At 34.4% G+C, this 25178-nt stretch overlaps 1 protein-coding gene across 3 annotated transcripts in view; it reads right to left on the minus strand.

The window, feature by feature from the left end:
* The window catches only part of LOC119836772 (anoctamin-8-like), a 27312-nt gene extending 2493 nt beyond the window's left edge, over positions 1-24819 (minus strand). The window contains exons 1-23 of one of the 3 annotated variants that reach the window (XM_038362231.1): positions 24433-24819; positions 24083-24211; positions 20708-20837; positions 19687-19792; positions 17503-17641; positions 15879-15995; positions 15436-15542; positions 14848-14951; positions 13661-13742; positions 12861-13013; positions 11722-11839; positions 10630-10685; positions 9425-9499; positions 8826-8958; positions 8028-8200; positions 7368-7565; positions 6590-6721; positions 5899-6030; positions 5356-5567; positions 2850-2940; positions 1703-1831; positions 1013-1139; positions 22-158 (exon numbers count right to left, since the gene is read on the minus strand). In XM_038362231.1, coding sequence (XP_038218159.1) covers positions 22-158; positions 1013-1139; positions 1703-1831; positions 2850-2940; positions 5356-5567; positions 5899-6030; positions 6590-6721; positions 7368-7565; positions 8028-8200; positions 8826-8958; positions 9425-9499; positions 10630-10685; positions 11722-11839; positions 12861-13013; positions 13661-13742; positions 14848-14951; positions 15436-15542; positions 15879-15995; positions 17503-17641; positions 19687-19792; positions 20708-20837; positions 24083-24211; positions 24433-24553 — 2901 coding nt within the window. In that variant the 5' untranslated portion in view covers positions 24554-24819. Of the gene's footprint in view, positions 1-21; positions 159-1012; positions 1140-1702; positions 1832-2849; positions 2956-4068; positions 4213-5355; positions 5568-5898; positions 6031-6589; positions 6722-7367; positions 7566-8027; positions 8201-8825; positions 8959-9424; positions 9500-10629; positions 10686-11721; positions 11840-12860; positions 13014-13660; positions 13743-14847; positions 14952-15435; positions 15543-15878; positions 15996-17502; positions 17642-19686; positions 19793-20707; positions 20838-24082; positions 24212-24432 lie in introns of those variants that run through there. The other 2 variants (XM_038362230.1, XM_038362232.1) reach the window with 2 other exon arrangements.
* Between the last annotated feature and the right edge of the window lie 359 nt (positions 24820-25178).

Genomic DNA, 25178 nt, shown 5'->3' on the forward strand with positions numbered 1-25178 from the left:
TGTGCGTGTGCGTGCACTCACGGGCGCGGTGTGCGGGCGGTCGGGCGTGCGCGGCGAGTGGCGGTCGAGCGCGGCCTCGCGCGCGCGCCGCAGCCCCAGCGAGAACACGGCCACCGAGCGCACGCGCTTCACCAGCGCGGCGCGGGCGCGCGACCGGCCTGCGACCGAGCGACAAACGGACAATAGTAACATGTTACGTATCGTGCCTATATGCATGTAATCATCAAAATCATTATCAGTTCATATATTGTGTTCATATACAGGACACAGGCCTCCTATGAGAGTTCAGGCCGTAATCCACCACGTTAAATGCGGGTTGTCAGATGTTACATGTCGTAATAAAATGTAATAATAACATGAAAATAATATAGAAATTGCAAACGTATTTCAACACGATTTTACACTAAATTCACATGTAGATACATGCATATCTCGTGTGTGAATATTTCGTGTATGTTATTTTGCGAATGGTCATGGGCGCATGCGATCGCTTACCATTAGGCGAACGACCACCTCAGTTGCCCGTTATGACCTTGAAAACATTTCAGCGTCACATTCACCCGGGTCACTTTAAAAATATATTTTTATCTATTTCCTCGTTTCTCATAGATGCAATCATAATGTGAGAAATTTTGAAAGAACAGAAAAAATTTGATCACGAGGCGGGATTTATGTGCCTTCTCATTTATAAAACATTTCAATGATATAAAATATAAAAATTAAAATGATATAAAAATTAAATTTATCGAAGGTCGCGTTCCATCGATTCAATATTGTAATCATTGAAATAATGTATCGTATTGGTTGTGATGGTTCTTAATCATCTCAATAAATGGCGTGAGGTGGGGTTTCTCATTCATAAAGCATTTCAATGCTATAAAACTAAAAACTAAATCATAATGTGTCTGCGTGAATTTTACATAAAAAAATGTAAAGCTCACTTTTAGTATAGTTCATATTTTAGTATTCACTAATACGAACTAGAAAAGTAATTTATCACCAAAACCCTTACTGCTTTTATCCTTGTCCTTAGGTTTGTCGTCCTCACTGGAGGTGGCGCTGGTGTCTATGGACGTGGTGGAGGGCACCGCGTTCAGATCCGGCTCCGAGCCGCCCGCACTCACACTGCCTGATAATTCCTTGAAAAATCGAATGCGTTTTTATTTTTTGGGTTTTTTTTTTATAGACCTTACTACAATGAATGCACTTGTGTGTAGTTCAAGGGTGTTTAAGAAATGATGTTTATATATTTACAATTTTCTGCTTGTTCTGTAAATGTGTTTTAAAACCATTGAAACAATTATTAAACGTATCTTATATTCTATTTAATTTAATCTAAACAGTACTGGAGATACTGATATTTGAAATGAGATGAGGGAAAAACATAAAAAAAATTCGGCAGTAAAAAACAGATTATTAACATACTGCATACTTTATGAAGGTCATACAAAAACGTACTTACAATACTTGTAAAGTAGGGTTCATGCTGTTAAATAAAATTTAGAAGCATACTAAGTGAAATGTGACAAAAAATCCTGGCCTAGACCATACATAATATTGGTGTTTGGCTACATATTCTTTTTTATCAACGTAAATACCAAATTTACACACAGTTCTGTAAAAATTACACCACCAGATCCTTTAATTTTAAATTAATCAATAAAAATATCAAAAGAGCCCTGTAGGTCTTTTAAAAGAATACCTGTAAAGTAGGGTTAACGAGTGGTCTATGCTGAGTGGGGTGGGGAATGCAGTGCGCCGACCTGTGCAAGGGCTCATCCCTCAACCCTCGCACCCCGAGTAGGGATAAGGGTGCACCTGGGTTTGCTTCCTGAAAATGTATTTGAATCTGGTTAGGCTAATAAATGCTTCCTGGGGTGAGCCTATAGATACTTTTTATGACAAAAACTAGCTTTTGCCCGTAGCTTCGCACGCGTGAAAAAAAAAATTATTATGGTACAAACTTTCATCCCCTATTTTATCCCCTTGGGGGTAGAATTGATCGTGATCGTAAGGTCATTACATCTATCTGCATGCCAAATTTCAGCCTGATTTCGTTCAGGGCTGTGTGTTGACCACTAAGTCAGTCTAAGTAAGGTGACTACTTTTGAGTTACATAAATATATTTAAGATATTCTATTGCTTAGGCAGGGCCATGGTTACTTTAGGGATACCATTGATATGTTACTATTTTAATTATTTTTATAAGTCTACTTCATCAAGAATAATGTGTATTTTATCTATGAACATGTATAAAATGTTATATTTCATTTCTGCCAATATTTGATTTCGTCTTATCACTTTATATGCAGTTCCAACATCAAAGTCAAACATTTAACATTTTATTTGTTAAATAAGAATTCTTCTAGAAGCACTATTGAATCGTCTTAACATAGTTTTAAAAATTACCACCGAGAGCCGGGCAAAAAACTACTAAACAGCGCTAAATTGGGATTTGTTTATCTTATTATATTATACTAGCTACACCCCGCGGTTTCACCCGCGACAGTCCGTACCCCGTAGGAATATGGGTATAAAAAGTTGCCTATATGTTATTCCCGTTGTCCAGCTGTCTACGTACCAAATTTTATTGCAATCGGTTCAGTAGTTTTAGCGTGAAAGAGCAACGAACACACACACACATCCTTACATACTTTCGCATTTATAATATTAGTGAATTATGTTATGTTATTATACATATAAACCATCCACTTGAGTCACTCATAGCAGCAAACTTTGCTTTATACTATGTAGTGATTATAAGTACTTTTTTTTGTTATACTTTGGATAAGCGAAGTCAACGTGTCAAACGCTTACAAGTAAACATTATAACAGGAATAAATAGATACCTTTCTTAATATAGGTTTCGTAGGACTGACGTCTTGCAGCATTTGCAGCGAGCCAGTGACTGCGGGATCTGTTATGGACGCTGCTTTAGGCCTGGAAATTTCAACCCTTTAGCCCACCTTTATGTATAGAAACCTTAGCGTTAGCAAGGATAGCTGATTACGTAGCTATGGGAAAATAGTTTTTAGGTCGTTGGTATAAAATTCAATTTTGGACATATTACTTCAGAATACAAGAGTTTTATTACATTTCAGAGAATTTCGTTATAACAAGAGCCATATAGATAGTAATGGCTCTTTTGTTTATGATTTTGATAAGCGATACAAATACAGTATTTACTTTATCTACACCGTTACTATAAAAATATACATTATAATATATTATTTCAAGGCATAACTTAAAGATGTTCAAGTATGTATATAAAATTTTATATCAATGACCATGTGCAAACCGTTAATAGATGTTACAGGAGGGAAAAGAGCTTATTTAGTGCTTAATTTAGTCTGATTGTAGAGGCAAGCAGTTTTAGCCAAAGTGGCTTTACGAATATACTATATACATGTGCATGTGTGGGAGTGATACAAATATTTGATAATGTACACTGCATAGAAAAAAAAAACAAAATAAAATGAAAAAAAATATTGTCTCATTTGCTGCAATATGTCATTTTCTTATAAAAGAATTGAATACATTGATTCAGCATATACGTTGCAGACAAATCCTAAGATTTAGCCGTTTATAAAGGTTTCCAGTGTACCCAGTTTATAATACGGACAGTTTACTTTTGCCAATATCCACAAGAAGCTGGTTGTGAGCTGAGGGCTATTTTGAAATATTTATATTATTTTGTCAGATACAGGTTAGTGAAAGTCAATATTATATTCTAAATAATAAACTCGGAGTCGAATCGTAAAGAAATCAATGTATAAAGCTGACTGTTTGCGAGATTTTAAGAAATTGTTGTAAATAAAATCTTTTACAATTTGAGAACACTCTTTAAAAATTAAATATCTATGCAGTGTACAAAGTGCAATGTTTAAAAAAAAGTGTTTGATTAATGAAGGAATTATTATGGGTTTTCAATAAGAATTAAAAATTTACCTGCATATGTCTTCAATATTTATACAACACAATATATACCATTGTTCAAATTCTACCAATATTATATAAATTACATACAATTTGCTACTGGCAACATGTAGGTAAAGAAAAACATCGATATAGTGATTTTAATTTATTCGCAAATAAATGTAAAAAAAAAACACAACAATGCTAAAAAAGCATACAATAAAATACTGACATAGTTTGCTCGAATTTTATTTAACTCGATAACTACACACCCATCCACGTTATGTGTCAAATTAACTGAAAACAAAACAATGAAACTAATTTATAATCTATAGTAGCGCCATGAAACTCAAACATTCTTCTTTTAACATACAAAAAAGCAAAGAAAAATAACTCTTACAATTATCAATATAAAGTTCAAATCTAATCTGATTGATGATAAAAGAAGTTTTTTCATAGCACTTAAACACTACAATTTATGATGCAGTTACAATAATATTGCCACAGTATAAATGGTAATTTTTGGTAGCATTTTTTGAATGCGGCAATACTGTTGTAGCTATTATACTTCATGCATGTGAAATGACCCATTTTATCAAAACTATCAGAGTTTTTTTGTGCAAGCGTTTTGTTCCATTGTATTTGTATTTTGGTATTTTTCAAGTGTATAGAGATTTTACACCAAAATTTGACCTTTTTATATTTGTGACACAAAACATCGAATCCATGGAGCTTCCTAAATAAAGTGTTTTTTACGTGTGAGTGATTGTAAACTTTGTGTGCTATTTGAATTCCTTAGTTTGTTTCTAATTCGAATGATATTCTATTTATGTAATTATAACTTATCATCCAAAAGCTATCCTAAAAGCATGTGATACAAACAACAAACAGTCTGCCACTAGACAAAATTATTTTTGGTGAATGCTGTTAGCAAACTAGCAACACATCAAATAACTTTATAATGTAATATTTTATTAAATTTCAGTATCAATTGATAAACCGATTTTGATTAAACAAGCAATAAATTTGGGTTTAAATTTTAATTCGTTTTATTTTCATCCGACTCCAAAAACGGGGAAGGTTCATAATTCAATTGCGCATTTTTTTGAGTTTGTTACCTTAGAACTTTTCGACTTGGTGGACCAATTTTGAAAATTCTTTTTTTATTTGAAAGTTGATGCTTCCCGTGTGGTCGCATTAAAAAGTGGTTTAGTTCTAGTCTAATTATGTTTATTCATTGTCCACACATTGTCTTACTAGATCATATTAGGACATTAATATGATATCAATATCATGTGAAGTTTTACTTCACCTAACATACAATTTAAAACCAAAACAATATACCAATAAAGCTTATTTTTTGACGCAGCTCAAACACACACACACACACACACCAATCTAACAGAATCATAAACCGAACATTCACAAACATTTACTCACCTAAAAGGTGGTATTTCGGGTATCTTGCCAATGTTAATTTTCTTTTTATCCGGCTTGTCCGTTTTGTCAGACTTGTCGAACTTGTCGAATTTGTCGAACTTGTCGAATTTGTCCAATTTGTCGACTTTGTCCGTCTTGGGCGTGCAAGGTGTCGCGCTGTGCGGGGAGTTGCGTGTCGAAGTCCGGATGTCATCTTGACTTGTGCATTCAGACTGGAATTTTTGATAAATGAAGGTATATTATCTCTTTTTATTCTATCTTCTATAGAACAAAGTCGACTAAATTTATATTTGACTGCGTATATGAAGTAAATAATAAGGGAATCAATCATTTGGGACACCCTTGTTCCAAATGATTGATTTCTTTTTAATAAAAATGTCCACATTTGTAAAAGAGCATTCAACTGATTACTTCTTCATATAAGCGAATATAAATATATCATCACGTGCTGTGTAACGGACAGATAAATATTTTTTTTTTGTTCGTAAAAGTAAAATTACAATACAAAACAAAAATAATCACGAAAAATTAACAAAATCTCACCAAAAGCGGCGCGTGCGCAGCGTTAATAGCCTCCCGTCTTTGGAACTCCACTTTGGCCATTTCAGTGGCGAGCCACGCCGGGATCTCCGGTATAGCCATCCGCAGTGCTAACACCGTCACTAACACTACATGCTACAAGGTGATTTATACATTATTATATAAATAGAGATATCTATAAGCATTTATAGAAGACATTTAAGATTATTAGACAGATTTCTATAGGACTTGAATCTTACTTCAGTAAGATTGGTTTGACCTTCCCGAGAATTTTGTCTAAAAATTTTTTTATAATAAATAATGTGAACGTTAGAAACAACAACTATCATTATCCAACTGCCGCATAGCTTAAGTGCAGTTAGAGATAAGCAAAGAGAATAATTAGCGCTCCTGTATCTATTTATTTCCATTTATATCAGAGAATTAACTAAAAATGGACATCTGTCAATCCGACTTGAGTAGTCTCATACATTTCGACGACAAATTTTTAATTCTATTCAATTAAAACAACGCCTATAACCTACTTTTTGTTTAACCTACTGTGTCTATTGTAAAAACAAAAGACAAAAGAAAGTTTTATTTTTGTAAACTTCCATTCTGGCTATATATCCTGTTTCACTTTTGCAATACTCAATACTTTCAACAGAGTTGGATATTTTAACTTTCAACTACCCGCAAATGATCTAGTACCCACCTCTAAAGCCACAACGAGTAGTACGGTTTGTGCCGGCGTGGCGTCCGGCAACAGCCGGTGCGCAGGTCCAGACAGACCGATCAACGCACAGTTCACTAGCACTGATACGGCCACCATCGCTTCCATTGCGTGCTGTGGAATATTCAGAAAAATCGCCTCAATAAGTGAGATTCTTGAGAATACATACGTATAGTATGATTAGTTGAAGTAAAAAATTATCATGGGTTCATTACACATTTTTTAAGTAATCATTTTCCATAATTTACATTAACTTTTACGAAAAAAATTTGGTTTAGGACAGATACGGTGATATATATAGCATAAAAACTAAAAGCCTGTATTTCCTAACATTGGAATGTTACTGAACAACTCATAATACGATGATGATTTTAGAGTAAGTGCTATGCACTGCATACATCTACACACAAAAAAACCAGACGTGTTTAGTCTTCAAACTAAACACGTCTGGTTTTTTTTTTATTTCATAGCATGTAACTGAGGTGCTGCGCCTGAGGGTAAACGATCACCACCGCCCATGAACATTCGCAGAGACTGCCTCTGCGAATGGGCTGCCCGCTTTTAAAGAATAAAATATAAAGGAAGGATTGATGACCGGAAAGAATGTATGGACTGGAAAGGCTGAGCTAAAGGCAACACGTCTGGTCACTCGTATGAATGCGGCGGGCAATACCTAGTTACAAACAGAGTTACAAAATTTATTTCGATCACGCGAGCAAAGCCGCCGGCAACACCTAGTCCCACACGGAGGGGCACGCACCTGCCAGCTGCCCACGCTGCTGACGCGCTCGCCGAAGGGGCGCTGCGCCACGTGGCACAGCTTGAAGGCGTCGGCGCGGATCTCGCACGCGTTGTTGAGCAGCGCGCACAGCGCCGCCAGCGGGAACGCGCACGAGAACAGCACCACGTGGCCCAGCTGCGTCAGCATCTCCAGGTACTCCGCGAACGTGCCCTCGTACTGCAACCGGGCGCGTGTTCTTGTGTGTGGTGTGTGTGTGTGTGTGTACGCTGGCCGATGTTGCTGACATGGGTAATGAGCCCATAAAGCAGTGGTGGCTCAGTGGTGAGAACGACGAACTTCAAAATCGATAAGTCGGGGTTCGAGACCGGACGAGCAGGAAATAAATTGATTTTTCAATTTATCTGCGCGTGTCTAACATCCCCACTGCTCAAAACGGTGAAGGATAACATAGTGAGGAAACCGGCATGTCTAAGAACGAACAGTTCGACGACATGAGACATCTGCCAACCCGCACTTTTACACAATTAGTACAGCGTTTTTGTTATTTTTAACACTTATAACCTTTGTATTGTTAACTAATAGATTCAGTTTTCAATGGATTCTATACGGTGTACTTTCAAAAATTTTTATATTCATTCATTCATTCATTCATTAAATCAACTTTTATCAAGAGCCAACCTTAAACAACTGTGACTCCAACTCAGCCTGATGTATGACCTTCTGTCCGACCACGGGTTCAGAATCCCTCCTATCCTTATCCGTACCGTTGATCATCATCTCCGGTGGTTCACCTGATGATGATGTTCGTTTTTCTTTATCGAATAACTCTGCTAATTGCTCCGATGTTTGCACTGGAATAGGAAATGTTTGAAATCAGATATAATCTTACTAAGCTTATATTAATCGGTCGGTCTTTATACCCCAGAAAATAGTTCATAACTCAAAAGAAGACAGTTCGGTCAGACGGTTTTAAAAACATTTAGAGACCTTTTTAACGTCTGATCAGGGTTGTCTAAGGTAAAAAGTAACAACAATAAACTTTTAATTTTTAGTTTTATAGCATTGAAATGCTTTAAAATTGCTTTTTTCTTTCAAAATTTATCAAAAATAAACATATCGATTAAACCAACCAGTCCCATAAGCATTTTCGTTTGTGATAGGAAAGTGGGATGAGATTTCCTAAGATACATGAAATTGACATTTATTGCGTTAAAATATTGTTTTGTTGATATTTATAAAGATCGTTTGCCATTACAGGAATGTGACAGCGATACACAATATTAATTTTAAATCTTACTAACTTAAATACTACATACTATTATATAATATGTTATTTCAAATAGAACTATTAATTAATAAAGATATTTTGATTATTCTACTAGAATGCTAAGAACTTTAATTAATGATCAATTTTTAATTAATACCATTGATTATATTATACACTCATATACCCTTCTACATTTAGAATTCACTCACCTTTTGTGGGGCTCAACGCGCCAAAAACGTCGAAGCAAATTTTCGCCAATCGCAAGTTCTCTATAAGGTATGGCAACGCAGACTCTTTCAAATTCCCAATTATCTGCCTCGTTATTAAGAGCACAGCTAATTGCTAAAAATTAAACACAATAAAGTCATTATTACAATTAATATGTTATAAACTAGCTGCGCCCCGCGGTTCACCCGCTTAAGTCTGTATCCCGTAGGAATATCGGGTTATTCCAGTTGTCCAGCTATCTGCGTACCAAATTTCATTGTACGTAGACAGCTGAACAACTGGAATAACATATAGGCAACTTTTTATCCCGATATTCCTACGGGATACGGACTTAGGCGGGTAAAACCGCGGGGCGCAGTTAGTAGGAAATAATAACAAAATGTAAGTACTAATAATGCAATGAATAAATTTGAAATATATTGTTTATTACAAAACAGTAGAAATGCATTTTGTGAGGTTGTACGAATCCAAATTACCTTTTATCTTGTAGATCTTTAGAACATTGAATTAGTATTAATAAGATTACAAATATATTTGTATGGGATAACGTGGACGTATGAGAATAGTGATTGGGACTTACTTCTTTCAATTTATCCATGTCCTGTACATAGAACGCTATGTAGAACAAACTCATAAACGAGTTTACAAATTGAAACTGTAAAAGATAAACATACATACATTAGTATTACAATAAAAAAAAAATTGAGAACTGCGTCAATTTTTATTCTGGCAATGCTATCGGATTTTTATCATTGATGTAGTCATAGCATAAAAAAAAGGCAATCATTATGGACCCCTTTCATTTAGGATGAAACTAAAAAGAAATGTGCTGTATAACAAATGATCCCATTAGTAAATAAGAGAACATAAAAAACATAGTTTGATATAAAATGTAAATTTATATTGCCAGCATTAAAAATTTCATATTTATCTATTGTTGGAGTCCAATTGATGTAAATGCATATGTGTTTATGCACATATGACGAAATGAGTTGACGATATCGGCCCTGACTTCTATGATTATTCATAGTAAGCTACTATGACATTTATTACTGGGTCACAAAACAGACAGACATACAGGCTATATATAGACCTGGGTTTAATGTCGGTCTTGGAACGAAGTGTGAATTTTTTTTTTCAATTAATAAATAGTTTATAATATGATGAATTTGATAATGAGGTTAAAAATTAAATTTAATTGCGCGTAATCTGCCACCTATTACTGCTATAAAGAAAATGTCTGTGCACGTGGTTTATGATAATATAATATATTGATCATGAGTGCCGTGAGATAGCGGAGGCGGTATGTTATTATTTATATTAATATATAATAGAAAAATGTATCTAATGGTTACCTCCATGCAAACAAGACTACATCGCTTAATTGTTATATGCTTTATTTTGTGCAAATGTTTTAAAGAGAGTTGCCATCGTTAAGTAGTATCTTAACAATTAGTATTATTGCCATAATATATTAGCTAATGATTGTTTTTTTTTCTGCTTTTACATAGAACTAATTTTATAAACAATTCTCCAAATTTACCACAGTTTCAAGGGATTTTTAATACTATTAAAATTATATTTTTAAATTAATTATTAGACATATCCAAGTACATGTGGATATTTGCATCTAGTTTTCATTAAGTAACCAATACACATATATTTTCGAGATTGAGATTATGAAGTTAAAAGCAATATTTTTCATACAATATCCCCTATTATATTTTTATGGATGGCAACACTCAAGCAAGCAAAGCTGTTACGAATACAGCGTTCAATACAAACCAATGCTATTTTCACAATCAGATGATTCTCATATTTTGTCTCTAGACGATAATTCTCTATTTAAATCCCAGTGTTACCATGACGTTGTGTCCAATCCCATTTGGTAAGCGGTAAAGAGAAAACAAAATTTACTACCATAGATTATAAATACTTCTATTATTTATCTGTGTCATTTACATCTAAATTCGATTAATTTTTAACTATTAAAATCATGCGTTATATTATTCGTAGTCAAACTTTTATAAAGGAAAAAACTTTTAAAGGCATACCTCGAATCAAATTAACCTATTAACTAGTCATTATCACAGATTAACTTTTACACGATTTATACAATGTATTTAATACATAAAAGATACACAGATAACACTACTATACTATAATACTTAAATATACATTACAGGACCCGTGTTTTACTAAATGAAGTAGTCACAATATTACTATTTTAACCACATTTTGAAACCTTATTCGGTTCTATTTTTCAAATAATTTGGGACTAGTTTGCAAGGAACACAAACTGTTTAATGTAAGTGGGTAATTTTCTTTTAGGATATTATATTTTCGTAATACTTTACCACAAAAAGAGTACCAACGTCCTTAGGAGGGAAGAGGTACCAAATTCTAAAATGAAGGCAAATGATCATAATTTCTTATCAAATGAAAAAATAATTACGCCAATCGTTTAGTGTGTTATGAAGTGAAAACAAAAAAAACATACTGTTGAATTAGGAACCTCATTTGTTTTTGAGAAATTCAGTTAAAACAATCCAATCAAGATGTATATATAACCAGATTAGTAAAAAAACAATTCAGCAAACATCAGGTCCTTCGCGAATTAACCTTACATTGGTAATACCTAACCTTCTAATTAGTACAAACCATAGACATAGAGAGTGAAATCCGTATAACTTAGTGAGATATCTATTTCATCTAAAATCTTAAGAATCTATGCCATCATTTGTCTGTACTCCATTTTATTTCCACTTATTTTACATGTTCATTGCCCTATATCTATGGCACTACAAAACACACAACTCTAGTATCAAATGCAAAAAAAAAAATTAAAAAAATCCACAAAAAATCTTTTTCTCATACCTTTATCATTGAGCCACTTTGCTATTCGCGCGTAGGCTTCTTCCTCTAGGGCTATAATGATCGCCAACACAGCACGCGGTATCCAACTGAAATAACCTATCCTGCTCTCCCACCAATCCTGGAATGTAACGATTTTTCTTTCAGTCAGAATTTTATTTGACACTGTCAATAAGATTGATAATTTTTCCTATCCTATCCTACTAATATTATAAATGCGAAAGTTTGTTAGGATGTGTTTGTTGCTCTTTCACACAAAAACTACTGAATCGATTACAATTAAATTTTGTACGTAGACAGCTGGAGAACTGACACATAGGAAACTTTTAATCCCGATATTCCAACGGGATACGGACTTACGCGGGTGCAACCGCTGAGTGCAACTAGATTTAGATAAACCTAAACCCAGCTTGAGAATCACAATTCTATAATCAATCATATTCACGCAGTATGCACAAAATGTATTGTAAGTAATTTATCTTTGTTTTCAGTATCACATCACAATATTTATATAATTAATTTTATATGAGACTGTAATAAAGATTAAATAACAGCACATCAGTAGTTTTTATTTTCGTACACATGTACAAAAATAAAAACTACTTTTTATGAGTATAATAAATTCTCATTCTTTTATTTGATTATGAAACTATCCCAAATCCTGGCGGCGCAACAATAAAACTATGTCTTGAGAAATAACCCATATTACCCCAGACAAAGAAAGCAAAGAGTCTTTTTTTTGTAATTTACCCCAAAATTTCAGCAACCCACGTGACTTCTTTCCAATTTTCAATGTCTGAGTAGAACATGTTTCGGCAACGAATTGGGCCAGCTCGCACCGGGGAAGACCACACCCCCCAGAAAACCGGCGTGAAATAATAGCATGCTATTGTGTTTCGGACGGTGAGTGGTGGGGCCGGAGGCCCGTTTCCTCTTCCTGACCCTTCCGAGTCCATTCCTTCTTTCCAGCCTATGTATATCATACTTGCCTTATCCCTTACCCCATAAAAGCGGTTAACGCATTCGCAGAGGCACTACTTGTGCTCTGTTTATGGGCGGTGGTGATCGCTTACCATCAGGCGAACCACCAGCTCAGTTGGCCGCAATGACAGAAAAAAATCTTTTTTTTTTATATTTCTTACCTGAGCCAAAAGCAACGTGAAGGTAGCAGCCGCCGCAACCCCCAAGCACAGCAACATGACGGGGAACGAGACGCAGTGGCGCCACACGCGGCGGCGCCACGCGGCGTACTGCGGCTCCGGCCGCCCCGTCACTGGGCTGATGCTCATCTCGCCCTGCCACAGATTATTAATATTTTTTTTTCTTTTTTTTTGTATATTTGTATATATGGCAGTGGATACTTTATGCTGGTTTCTGTTTCGTATAATAATTATCATTCAGCCCATATATTATGTTCCCACTGCTGGGACACAGGCCTCCTATGAAGGGTTCAGGCCATAATCCACCACGCTGGCCAAGTGCGGGTTGGCAGATGTCACATGTCGTCGAACTTTTTGATTCTTGGACATGCCGGTTTCCTCAGGATGTTTTCCTTCACCGTTTAAGCAGTGGTGATGTTACCCACATGTGCAGATAAATTGAAAAATCAATTTATTTCCTGCACGCTCGTAAACTGTATTTACTGCACTAGTTTCTCATGTCTTCATTTGATTACTAGCTGACCCGGCAAACGCTGTTCTGCCTTACTCTTGTTGGCCGATTCTCAGACATACCCAATATGCACACAAAATTTCATAAGACTCAGTCCAGCCGTTTCGCTAACATTGTGGAATTTTATATATAAGATTAAAATTATGACAGATTTCGAGACATCATAATCAGCAATGATGTAGCAAAGTTCGATCTTTTTTTTTCGAGATTTTAATGTTATAATCTTTCTCTATAAAATGAATTACATCATATAGATGTCCTATCTACCTACCTGAAACAACGGTCTAGGTTCGAGCAATAGGTCATCCCGCTGATCTATCGTTCCCCATTTATAGGCTAGAACATTTGAATATCTGTAACACAAATCAAGCAAATTCAAGTTAATTTACCACATGGAACAAAAAATATTCTAATGTTAAAAAAATAGACATTTATGAATGTAAAAAAAAACTTCATTTTTTGACGTGACAACGTCTTAAATTAGGTTGCGGCTCGGAGTCACTCATGAAAAAGTGTAACGCCCGGTAACGTTACGATGAGTCACCGAACTATGATCAGTCCGCCGCGCGCGCAGCACTAGAGAATTAGGCGCATTGAATCGGCGCGTGCTTGTGTCTCTGTCTCTGTCTTTTTAGTAAACAAAATCTATTTTCTATAGTTAAAATTTGTGCAAATCTTATTTTCATTCAATTCCTTGTTCCTATTGTGCAATTTAATAATATTCATATCAATAAATATTCTACCGGGGCTAAGGGACAGTTGCAGAACACAATTTAGTAAATTACGTATCCTTACATTGAATTGCATGTACATTAGAGAAGTATGTTTATTTGTTAAACATCACCCAGAATATTTTAAGAAGAAAGGAGAAGTAAACTCTCATATGTTAACAAGATATCAGAATAAGCTATATTTCCCAACTTGTAGAATAAACACACCTAAATATAGTTATTTATGACTATTAAAATATATAATAAAATACCGGATAATTTCAAGGAACTACCAGTAAATCTATTTAAAAAGAGACTGACGAACTGGTTAATGATGAAACAATTTTATGACATTGAAGAATTTATGACACTAAAAGAGAATTAAGTAGTATACCTAGCAGGACATTAATGTTAATTTAATTTTTGATTTTAATATTTGCACACCCAAACTTTGGGTAGAATGTATTAGCCGCAGAACATTGTATAAGACCTATAATTTGTAACTACATTCTTGCAAATAAATTTAATTTGAATTTGAATTTGAATTTGAATTTATCGAGAAAAAGACGTTGTCACGTAAAATCTTCACCCGTAAAACCGACTTTACAGGCAACCATTTTTTGAGCAAAAACATGAGCGAAATAATATAAACATCTACATTACATCCAACTAAATCAAAACACACAAATAAATAAATCACGTACAAAAGCGGTAAATAAATTTCCCATTATAAAAAAAACACACACACCTTTTCCACGTCTCCAAATAAACGCAAGCCCACAGAACATTGAACAAGGAAAACAGCACATGCGCTATGTCTTTCCAATTTTCGTTAGCTGTTCCCAGCCACACCTAAAGATAATAATAATTTATTTTGCATGTGTTGAAGTGATATAGTAATTAAATAAATTTATGTGTATAAGAATAGATACATATATGATTGGGTGGTTTTTACCCGACCGCGACGGAAGAGGGCCTGTTTTTAGTTTTCTATGTGGTTCATTTTAGAATAGAATCGACTTACCGCCATATTGAAATAATAGCAGTTAGTTGAAACAATAAAAAATCTAATTTGCTAATAACGATTATCACACTTCACACTATCACACTAATATTATAAATGTGAAAGTTTGTTTGTTTGGATGTTTATCCGTCAATCATGCTGATACTAAAGAACTGATTTTGATGAACTTTGGTAGGTATACAGACAGCGTATAAGCTGACTTGGGTAATAGGATACTTTTACTCCGATTAAATGCTCCCTTGGGATAAAATGAGAATCCTGATATCCGGGCGGAGCCGGGACGAGCTTCTAGTATTAAATAAATACACTTACCCAAAACACAAATCCAACAACGGCCGGCACTGTTAAAGATCTCGTATAGTGACCGAGCCAAGCGAAATACATAGCAATCTTCACACCAAAGTACTCGCTTATTTCATCTGAAATGTAACATTAATATACAAAACAAATTGAATTCAAGATGTTGGTGTATATGTCATTTAAACATTCGAAACGATTTTGACTACACTTGATAATCGATGATAGTATATATAACCATTATGTAATACAAAATATGATATAAGTTGATACACTTATTTTTTCTTTTTAAATTAATCAAAGTTTACACATCTCCATACATAAATCCCAACCCCATCCCTCCCCCCCAACACAACGTAATTTTATACCTTATTAGCTATTCAATACACACTTACTTTCTCAACCCCCCTCCTCCCCAGAAATACTAATATATCATAAACTCAATAAGAGCAACATACCCAAAGGCTGCGGCGAAAAGAAACTCTTCACCCATTTGCCGCGCAGCGCGTCGAGCGCGGCGCGCTCGTGCAGCGGGAACATGCTCGCAATCACGCCGCGGCTGACGCACGCCGGCACTGTGAGCGGGTTTATATATACAACTAGCCGCTCGCCCTGGCTTCGCCCGTGGTACGTATATAGCCTACGTCACTCGGTGATGTTGCAGCTTTTTAACAGTGAAAGAATTTTTGAAATCGGTCCAACGGTTTTCGCGTGAATACGTTACAAACATAGAAACAAAAGTTTCCTCATCATAATATTAGTGTTCACTAGCTGACCCGGCAAACGCTGTTTTGCCTTACACTTATCGTTTAGGGGTACGAAAAATAGATTTTGCCCGAATTTCAGATTTACCCGATATGCATACCAGAATTTATGAGAATCGGTCCAGCTATTTCGGAGGAGTATGGGAACGAACATAGGGACAATAATAATAACAATAAGTAAATATATAAAAAAAAGACGCTTTAATGATAATATAATCAACTAAATTGTCTCCACTCTTTCTTCTCTTCTTTTCAACTTTTTGTAAATATGGCCTCACTATCAAATTATCTAAAAATTCGAATCTGTATTAAACCAATCATGTCTATATTAATTTATTTACTTAAGGAACAAACGTGGTAAAAATAAAAGTTACATTTATTTATTGGCACAATTTATATCTGCATTATACAAGTCTCAGACAATTTATCCACTGCCATAGCAATTTCTTAACACGCTATTGTTTCCCTCCTATTTATTCTCAAACGAATCATAAAACGATCTCAATTTCTAGCTATTGTACAAAAACAACTATTGTGAGTTTGTTCAGTATATATTTTTATTTTTCATTAATTCACAAAATGCCATAAATTGTTACACAATAGGACACGAATGTATCATTTTCTTGGTCTATTATTCTCTAAAAAAGCCACAAAACCTTGCGTGACTTATATCGTTGTAATAAGGCTGCAATAAATCTTTTGTTTTAGTATTTTAACATAAGTCTAAGGCAATTAACTCCAATGACTGACGTACGTACGCAAGGGTTTAGTTTTACGATCACTTAGGTGGACTGGAAACCTACCTACATGCAATCGATCTTACAAAAGAACGTTTGAAGTCTAGTCGTTAGAGTTAGCATTTCTACTTAAGACAGAGTTATTAGTTCTTATTAACTATCGACTCTTAATACTACAGGCGATTCTTTAACTCCATTTTCAGTTAGAAGTATAATTAACTTTATAAGAAACAAATGAATTTTCAGTATTATTTCTTCTTTAGTATAGCATGTATTTGAAAACATACAGCAAAGAAAATATTAATGAGGCGGGATTCGAGCCTGCGTCTTTCCCCATAACGGGATGACGCCTTCAACCCACGATCTCGCCTGAGTAATCAAATAACTTCTACTCCATTTCCCTTAATGAAAATTATGAAAGGACAGAACTTAATGAAAATTATGAATACACAGAAGATTACCTCATTGGAATTAAAACGATAAAAGTAACACATAAAAAAAAATTCTATTTATTTGTAAACTCCTATAGATGCTATAAAAAATCAAAAAAAAAATCCGATCAAAGAGACACAAAAACTCACCAATACTCTGACCCGCTCGCAACGTGAGGGCGGGTTCCAGAGCCTTCTCGTCGCCGGGCTCCGCTCTGGCCGACTCCAGTACGTGTTTCACTAGAGCACCACGTTCTTGCGAGTTCAATAGTTCGGACGCTGATGTGCCCTATAAGGTTGATATTGAAAACTGTGAGACGACTTAAGGGGGCTTCCATTAATAAGGTCTCCTTTGAGGCATTTTTTTTTTCGCCGAAACCCTTAACGTGACGTTCCTAACGTGAGATTAACTGAGATTTCTTTCTAACCACCTTCTCCTTGTATAATTCAAGTAATTACGAGATAAATAGATCTGGTGTTGTGTTGCCCTATCGTGTTAAATATAATAAATAATTCAGAATACTGATATAATTCAATAATAAAATACATTGAAATTATTGAAAGAACATTACATGCATTTCACATACACACACACACACACACACACACATAATATAAACTATTCCTTTGTTTATGGTTGATAATTTCGATCCTTGGACTAGTTTGACTAATAATAATCTATTAGTCACGAAATTAAATATGGCTACCGCAAACAATAAATTAATACAACTTATACTTCATCTATAGAATACGAATATCAAATAGTCAACTTAATTCACAATTTTCATCAAAACTTACAAATATTAAACAACTTCTGATATAAAAATATAATTTCAGCAAAGCGCTTTATCATACCCGTACAGCAATGCAGCAAAGCGGACTTTATTACAGTTTATTTAAACAAAACTTTCGAGAATTTCCGAGACGCGGTAAAAGTCATTTAGTTCAAAACGCTCGAGCATTTCAGTTTAATTACAAAGTGAAAAGTCGGGCTTAAAGCAAGTCATACAAATGCTAGGCTGAGGCAAAATCTTTGACATCTGAAGTGCGAATGGTTGTTTATAATATAATTATTGCTTACTCATTTCAACCAGGTGAATAAACACCTCCTAATTTAAAAATGTTTCAATATAAAAACGTATTTCATTATATTTGTAAAATTGTTTGAATTTTGTCTAAACATTTTTATAAAACACTTTTATTAAGCACTGAATTCACAGCAATAGAAATTGACCCTTTCGATTTTTCAACCATCCAAATTATAAATAAGTAGCTATATTCGAAACGAAAGTGCTTTTTAATTTAATGTGTCCCCTAGTAAGGTATGGACCAGACGATATACATCTGTTTCACTGATTGATTTTTCTTTATGGACAAGTAGGTGATCAGCCTTCTGTGTCCGACCAGATCGAGATTTTTTGTTAGTCACCACCGTGAATCGAACCCAGGACCCCTCGGTTCTACACTCACGTGTTATCCACTATACCAAGGAGGCGGTCCAATGCGATATAATATAATGCAAATAAATCCTATCGGTAACCAACAATTGCTAAAATAAACCCCTGTTGTTTTGCCATGTTCCTAAGTATAATTACGAAAACAATAAAACACAAAGATACACGCGCTACATAAATAATTCAATTCAATTGTATTTCGACCGAATAGTATCGCTTGCAAACGCTATAACCGTAAACCTAAGAATTTATTAGATCCGAATCGACGAAACATCGCGTGGTTTCGATGAACCACAATGACAAATTGAGCGATCTATATTTAGGCATTTTGGTTGAGTACTAATATGGAATTGTGCCAGAAATACTGTACTTTTGCTGCTTATTTACTTTAAATCTTACGTAAAGAGTGAAACGATAGATTCGTATAAAAGCTTTTGTCTATATGTGTGCAAACAACAACACAAATTGGTCAATATTTTAGAAAAATTTCAACGAAACTTCATTATATTCGTGCGTATTACTTCCTTCTGCTATATTTTAATTTTCAAGGATCTATTTATTTTAATGAGTTTATTGCCTTTGTCATGTCAGACGATAATACCTCCATATTAAAGTCTCAACTTCTACTTTCCCCTTAACTGGAAAAATCAAATACTTTAAGAAACATTCTTATATTTTTAACCAATATATATCACCATATATTATAAAACAAGGTCGTTTTCCGCCGTCTATGTGTCTATATCTATGTATGCTTAGATCCTTAAAACTATGCAATGGATATTGATGCGGTATTTTTAATAGATAGCTTGGTTCAAGCGGAAGATCTCAGTATACAATTTGTTAAGTCTTACACAAAGCTGCATTAATAATATTCAAATACCTTGTGAAAGCAGTGCATATCGCGTACAGTGAATTCCTTGTATCCGCCTCCGAATTCCGGTTTCAGCAGTTTTGGCAAATGTATCTCCTCAGCGGTTTGCAGGAGCCTGTGCAGAACAAATTTATCGTTTGGCAACATCGCAAACCCGGTAACGGGTTATGTTATGCTTGTAAACATTTATTCGGCCAGTTTTATCTTAAGTACAATAATAATACAGCGAAATCTTTGAACATGTGATTGGAATATTCTAGAACCTTCGATAATGAAATATCGTTACGTTTTCACAAAAGAAATTGAGAGATTTCATTGTACTCAGTAGTAGCGAGATAAAATTGTATTCCTGCTAATCATGTATTTTCTAAACTTAAATTGAAATTGGGTTTAACAAATCGTAGTCAAAATGTAACTGACACGCATTATCTGATTAAAAAATCGTGGTTTTTATTAATAATTTTGTATTCCGGTTATTCGTTAGTCGTTCAGTTATAAAACTGAACAACACTTACGCCTAATAAGCAAATATTTCAAAATTTTAAATATCCGAAGTCTTTTCGACGTTAAAATGAGACCCTATCAACAAGTTTAAGTATAGGGTTCTCGTGGGCCCATCGAGCTGAGTAATTTTGACCTCTCGAGATTTGAAAAGGTGGGTCACGTTGAAGTGTATTACAAAAGAAACATATTTATTGTACGTAATTGGATTTCCTTTCATTGTTATTTGAGGTATACTTTTTGTTTGCGCTAAAATAATTCGAAGTATTGTGCATACATTTTTAAACCAATATTTTACAATATATTGTTTCGTATATAAGCTGTGCAAATAGTTCATAGGTACAAATGACATCAAAAGAGATATTTGGGATACATCTAAACTTAAGATGTATTGTAACCTCTTCCTCTGCGAAGAACTAAATTTAATATTAATCACATCCTATAATTCATGATCGAACAATGAATATTTTTCATTTTAGATTGTCAATGTTTATTCCTACAAATTTTCAAATAAGAAATAAATACTCACACATCATCATCAGCGGTAATATAGAAGGCAGAGCATTGCGAAGAAGCGTGCTGTCGAACACACACTCGTAACCTCGGTCGACTGCCTCGTAATTTTTGCAACAACCAGAGGAGCATACTATCTGGCAACCCTGAGAGAATTGCTCATTTAAACTCCTTGAAGGTATTAGTACTATTAAGTGTTTTATAGAATTAAATGAAATACTGAATTTCATTTATTATTTATATTCATTTGAAGACAGGAGCCACAAACTAGTTTCAGCTTGCAGTTTCACTCACGTGGTAAGATTTTTTTATTTTAGCCTAGGGGCTAATATAGGTTTTATGCTAGTGATGCCCCAAACTCTATACATGTCCGTTTTTTAATGACTGCATGCATGAAATACTAATTTAGTGAAATCCGTTTTGTGCATATCCGTTGTTTAAACTGTTAAATTGTCAAGTATGGTGTGGTTTCATTTTAGAGAGATTGGTTTTTAGGATCGAAACAACATCTCATCGAAATTGCATATAAAATTAAAAGCATTACCCCAAAAAGAGATGAGTTAACCAGCATAGTTCAATTTTACATTGATAAAATAGATACCAGAGTTTGTGTTTTATTAGTAGTTATTAGTGAATATATATATTATGTTAAATATTAGTATTTAACTAACATAAATCTCTGCTGAATGAAATAATCATAATATCTTCAGCAAAAGCGAACTATTCCCTGAAAAACATATTCCATTTAGTGCAGACATTTAAGAATAAGGTGTAATACCAAATCCAGAACTTTTACGAGTAAGTACCACTGACAAATGCATCTGGGATGCATGGCTCGGGGCCAACTAACTTCTTCATAGCGACACCATTACGTCGGAAAAAGTTTTGAGATCTATTGCAGAAGCACTGTATAATCTATATATATAAAAGAAAGTGGTGTTAGTTACACTATTTATAACTGAAGAACGGATTAACCAATTTGGCTGAAAATTTGTGCAGAGGTAGCTTGGACCCAGGAGACGGACATAGGATAGTTTTTATCCCGGAAATCCCACGGGAACGGGAACATGCGAGAAAAACCCCGGGTCTAAGTTTCCTGCGACTACGCGGGCATAGCCGCGGGCGGATAGCTAGTATTGTATATTATACAATAACTTTCAACAATGTTAGAGATAGTGATTCACAGTTGATAAATATTTAAGGTGTTATTAATGCAATCCCATCGTTTTTGAGAAGGTCACGTCGGTCGAAAATTGCACCAAATGTTGTTATAGCAACCATTTTGGCTTATTACTGTCGCATAATTATTTAATGTCTACACTATTACTAGACATGCTGATATATACATATAAATTTGAAGACATTGTTTGTTTGTGTGTCCGCGCTAATGACCGGAACTACTAGACGGTTTTCAAGTTTATTTCACCGTTGGATATTTATGTGATCCGTGAGTGCTAAATGCTATATTTGTACCACGAACAGAGCTTGGATCGTAGTTCTATAATAATGTCCACACAGTATTATTTACTTGTGGTACATAAAGTTAGCGGAGCATTTACTTTATACGATATTCATACATTATTTCTTACTTTATATGAAACTAGCTGCGCCCCGCGGTTTCACCCGCGTAAGTCTGTATCCCGTAGGAATATCGGGATAAAAAGTTGCCTATGTGTTATTCCAGTTGTCCAGCTATCTACGTACCAAATTTCATTGCAATCGGTTCCGTAGTTTATGCGTGAAAGAGTAACAAACAAACACACATCCTAACAAACGAGAACGGCTAGACCAATTGGGCAAAGATTTTTTTAAGGTTTTTGTTAAGGCAAAAGAAAGGTTCTTATGGTGAGAAAAACATAGGGAGCTGTGTCGAACCGAAAGTAAAATAATAATACCTAATTATTAATTGGATTAGGATTTTGCGCTCAATTACAAAACTTACAACTGTACTTATGGAGTGGCATCACACGATAAGAGATGTAAGTATTTCGACGAATTTGAGTTTTACCACGTGGAATTAAATTACAGAACAGAAATACCAGCAATTTACAACCGTGTAAGTTTGTTCAACAGGACATTAATCTCTGTAATGATAGTAATTGGTTTTGCTGGAGCATGGCCAATGTCCTATAACAGTTCTATATTGTAGTTTTGTTTTTGTATGATGATTATCTATGTTAGCCTTAAGGGCTACTACATTTTAGCACGGAGGCATGGGTGAACTGAAGGTTCACCCTGGCAGCGTCACGCTCAGGGCATCTCTTTTTGACGGGGACCATAAATCTCGGCTTGAGCTGTCGCATGAATGGAGGGGGCCGTATACTTGGTCGGGCGCTAAATATATGATAGTACACTCAGCGCCCTTCCAAATTAGCCGAGTGTGGGTGCTATGGGTGACCTTGTTTGGGTAATTCTATTAAAGTCTATATCTCAAGAAATTTTTGCCTTTCTTGTCGTAAGAAATTTCTTTCAAACCGGTGGTAAATGTTAAAACTATGTTATGATGATTCAAGAGTGTTTCTATAAGAAGTCTAATTAAATAAATAAATGTGTGTGAAAAATGTGCATTGTGAACTAAAATGTATTGCATTGTATACAATCATTTGGTGTTAAACCATTGTATATTATCATAAACTCCTATAAATGGGCTTGTTCCGGAATATATCCTAACTAAGTTGTTCAAAAGTATGTTTGTTTTTTTTTCTTTATGTCATGTCGCACCAGAACGATTGTATGATATTATTTTTGGGTCTGAGGATAGAATGTGATATAAGTTACTTATTACCAAAGAGAAACATCATGTCTCACAGGAATAACTTTATATTAAACAGGCAAAACCACAGGATATAAGACAGTTGAAAATCAACAACTCTTTAGATTGCGGCCTTCTATATGTGTATACAGTAGCAAATGGCTATTTCAAACTTCCACTTTCCATAGGCCAATATTTTATCAATTGGTTGTTGTTTAACATCAATTATTGTATAATCAATAAAAATTGTTTATAGTGCAATTTTTGATGTAACAGCATTTTTTTAGTTTAAACAAATAAAACATATCAATGGAAGAAACTTATTCCCATGACACAGAAAATTATTATATTATGTTGTGGGAAAAAGGGTTCTTAATTTTTATGTTGCATTATATTATTTGGAAATGAAATTATTACTTATTATTTAAACAAACACTCTGTTTCGCCTTCATAACATGGTGAAGGAAAATAAAAATACTGAGGTTATATAAATAATAAACACAGGTACATAAACAGAAAACAGCAAAAAATATCAAACAACACTTTTTCTTACAGACCCTTGGTAAAACATGTATCTAGAATGGGTGGTAGTTAAAAAAAACGTATTTATAAATAAAAAAATAATATAGGTAATCTTACCTTTCGGAAAGATCAGAACTACATCAGTTTGTTGTGTTGGAGTGGAATGCAGCAATAGTCTCCGGGGATGTATCAAATGAGCACCGATTTGGCCCGCCATTGGCAGCCGCCGACGAAGCTCTCTACCAGCTAAATATCATTGAACATTAATAATAAAATAATCAAAGATATTTGAAAATGTTACTATATGTCATCGATAAAACATTTTACATCGAACTAAAAAAAAGAAATCGTATTTTCGAAAAATAACTTCACAAAATTGTCAAAAGGGTTATAAAACAATGAAATTATATCGAACATTCGCAAAAATGGAAGGTATTATTGGAATATAAATTAAAACACAAACTTACCGCTATCTAACTTGTCCTTCGCAAACTCGGCGAATGACTTGTGTTCACCCGGTGTTGAATGGGAACTGCTCTCATTTTCTTCCTTATCACAATTTCCAGATGCCATGATGTCACTTTCCATGCCCAAAATGCACAATAAAGCAACAAACAATACACGCACTAGACCTTCAATGTTCTTACATCATCAATTATAATAGAAAATTAAATCTATTATAGTATATTTCACAGCACTGACAATATTGCTTGTTTATGTACTTTTTTATTATTCATAAAGGTATTTTTTAAATGTGTTTCGTCAAATAATGAATAATGTTTTTAGTTGTAATTTCGTTTTAAATACAATTGCGTGATAGACACCCATTTGATATTCAGTATTCACTATTTGACTGCATCTGTCATAATTCAAAATTGATTTTCGGGCGCCATTAAAATAGTTGCCATGCCATAATCAAAGATAAGCAGAAAATAAAGTTTCGATAATAGTGTTAGATATATTGAGGGTATCTATTAAACTATAGCTCATAATAGAAATGATAATAATTATAGAATAGTAAGAAGTAAAGCTGTGGATTGTGGATGGATGCATTCCTGCGTACAACTTATACGTTGCAATGCATTTAAACGGTTTTTAATTAAGCTCATTATGGATGTAAATTTTTACTTTCATATTACGTATACCTACATAAACCACCAACAAAAACAAGCGTTATGTTTTACACGGTGTTTATCTTATTTAGGTCTTTTAA

This window comes from Zerene cesonia, chromosome 25 (assembly GCF_012273895.1).
Source record: "Zerene cesonia ecotype Mississippi chromosome 25, Zerene_cesonia_1.1, whole genome shotgun sequence".
Taxonomy (NCBI): domain Eukaryota; kingdom Metazoa; phylum Arthropoda; class Insecta; order Lepidoptera; family Pieridae; genus Zerene; species Zerene cesonia.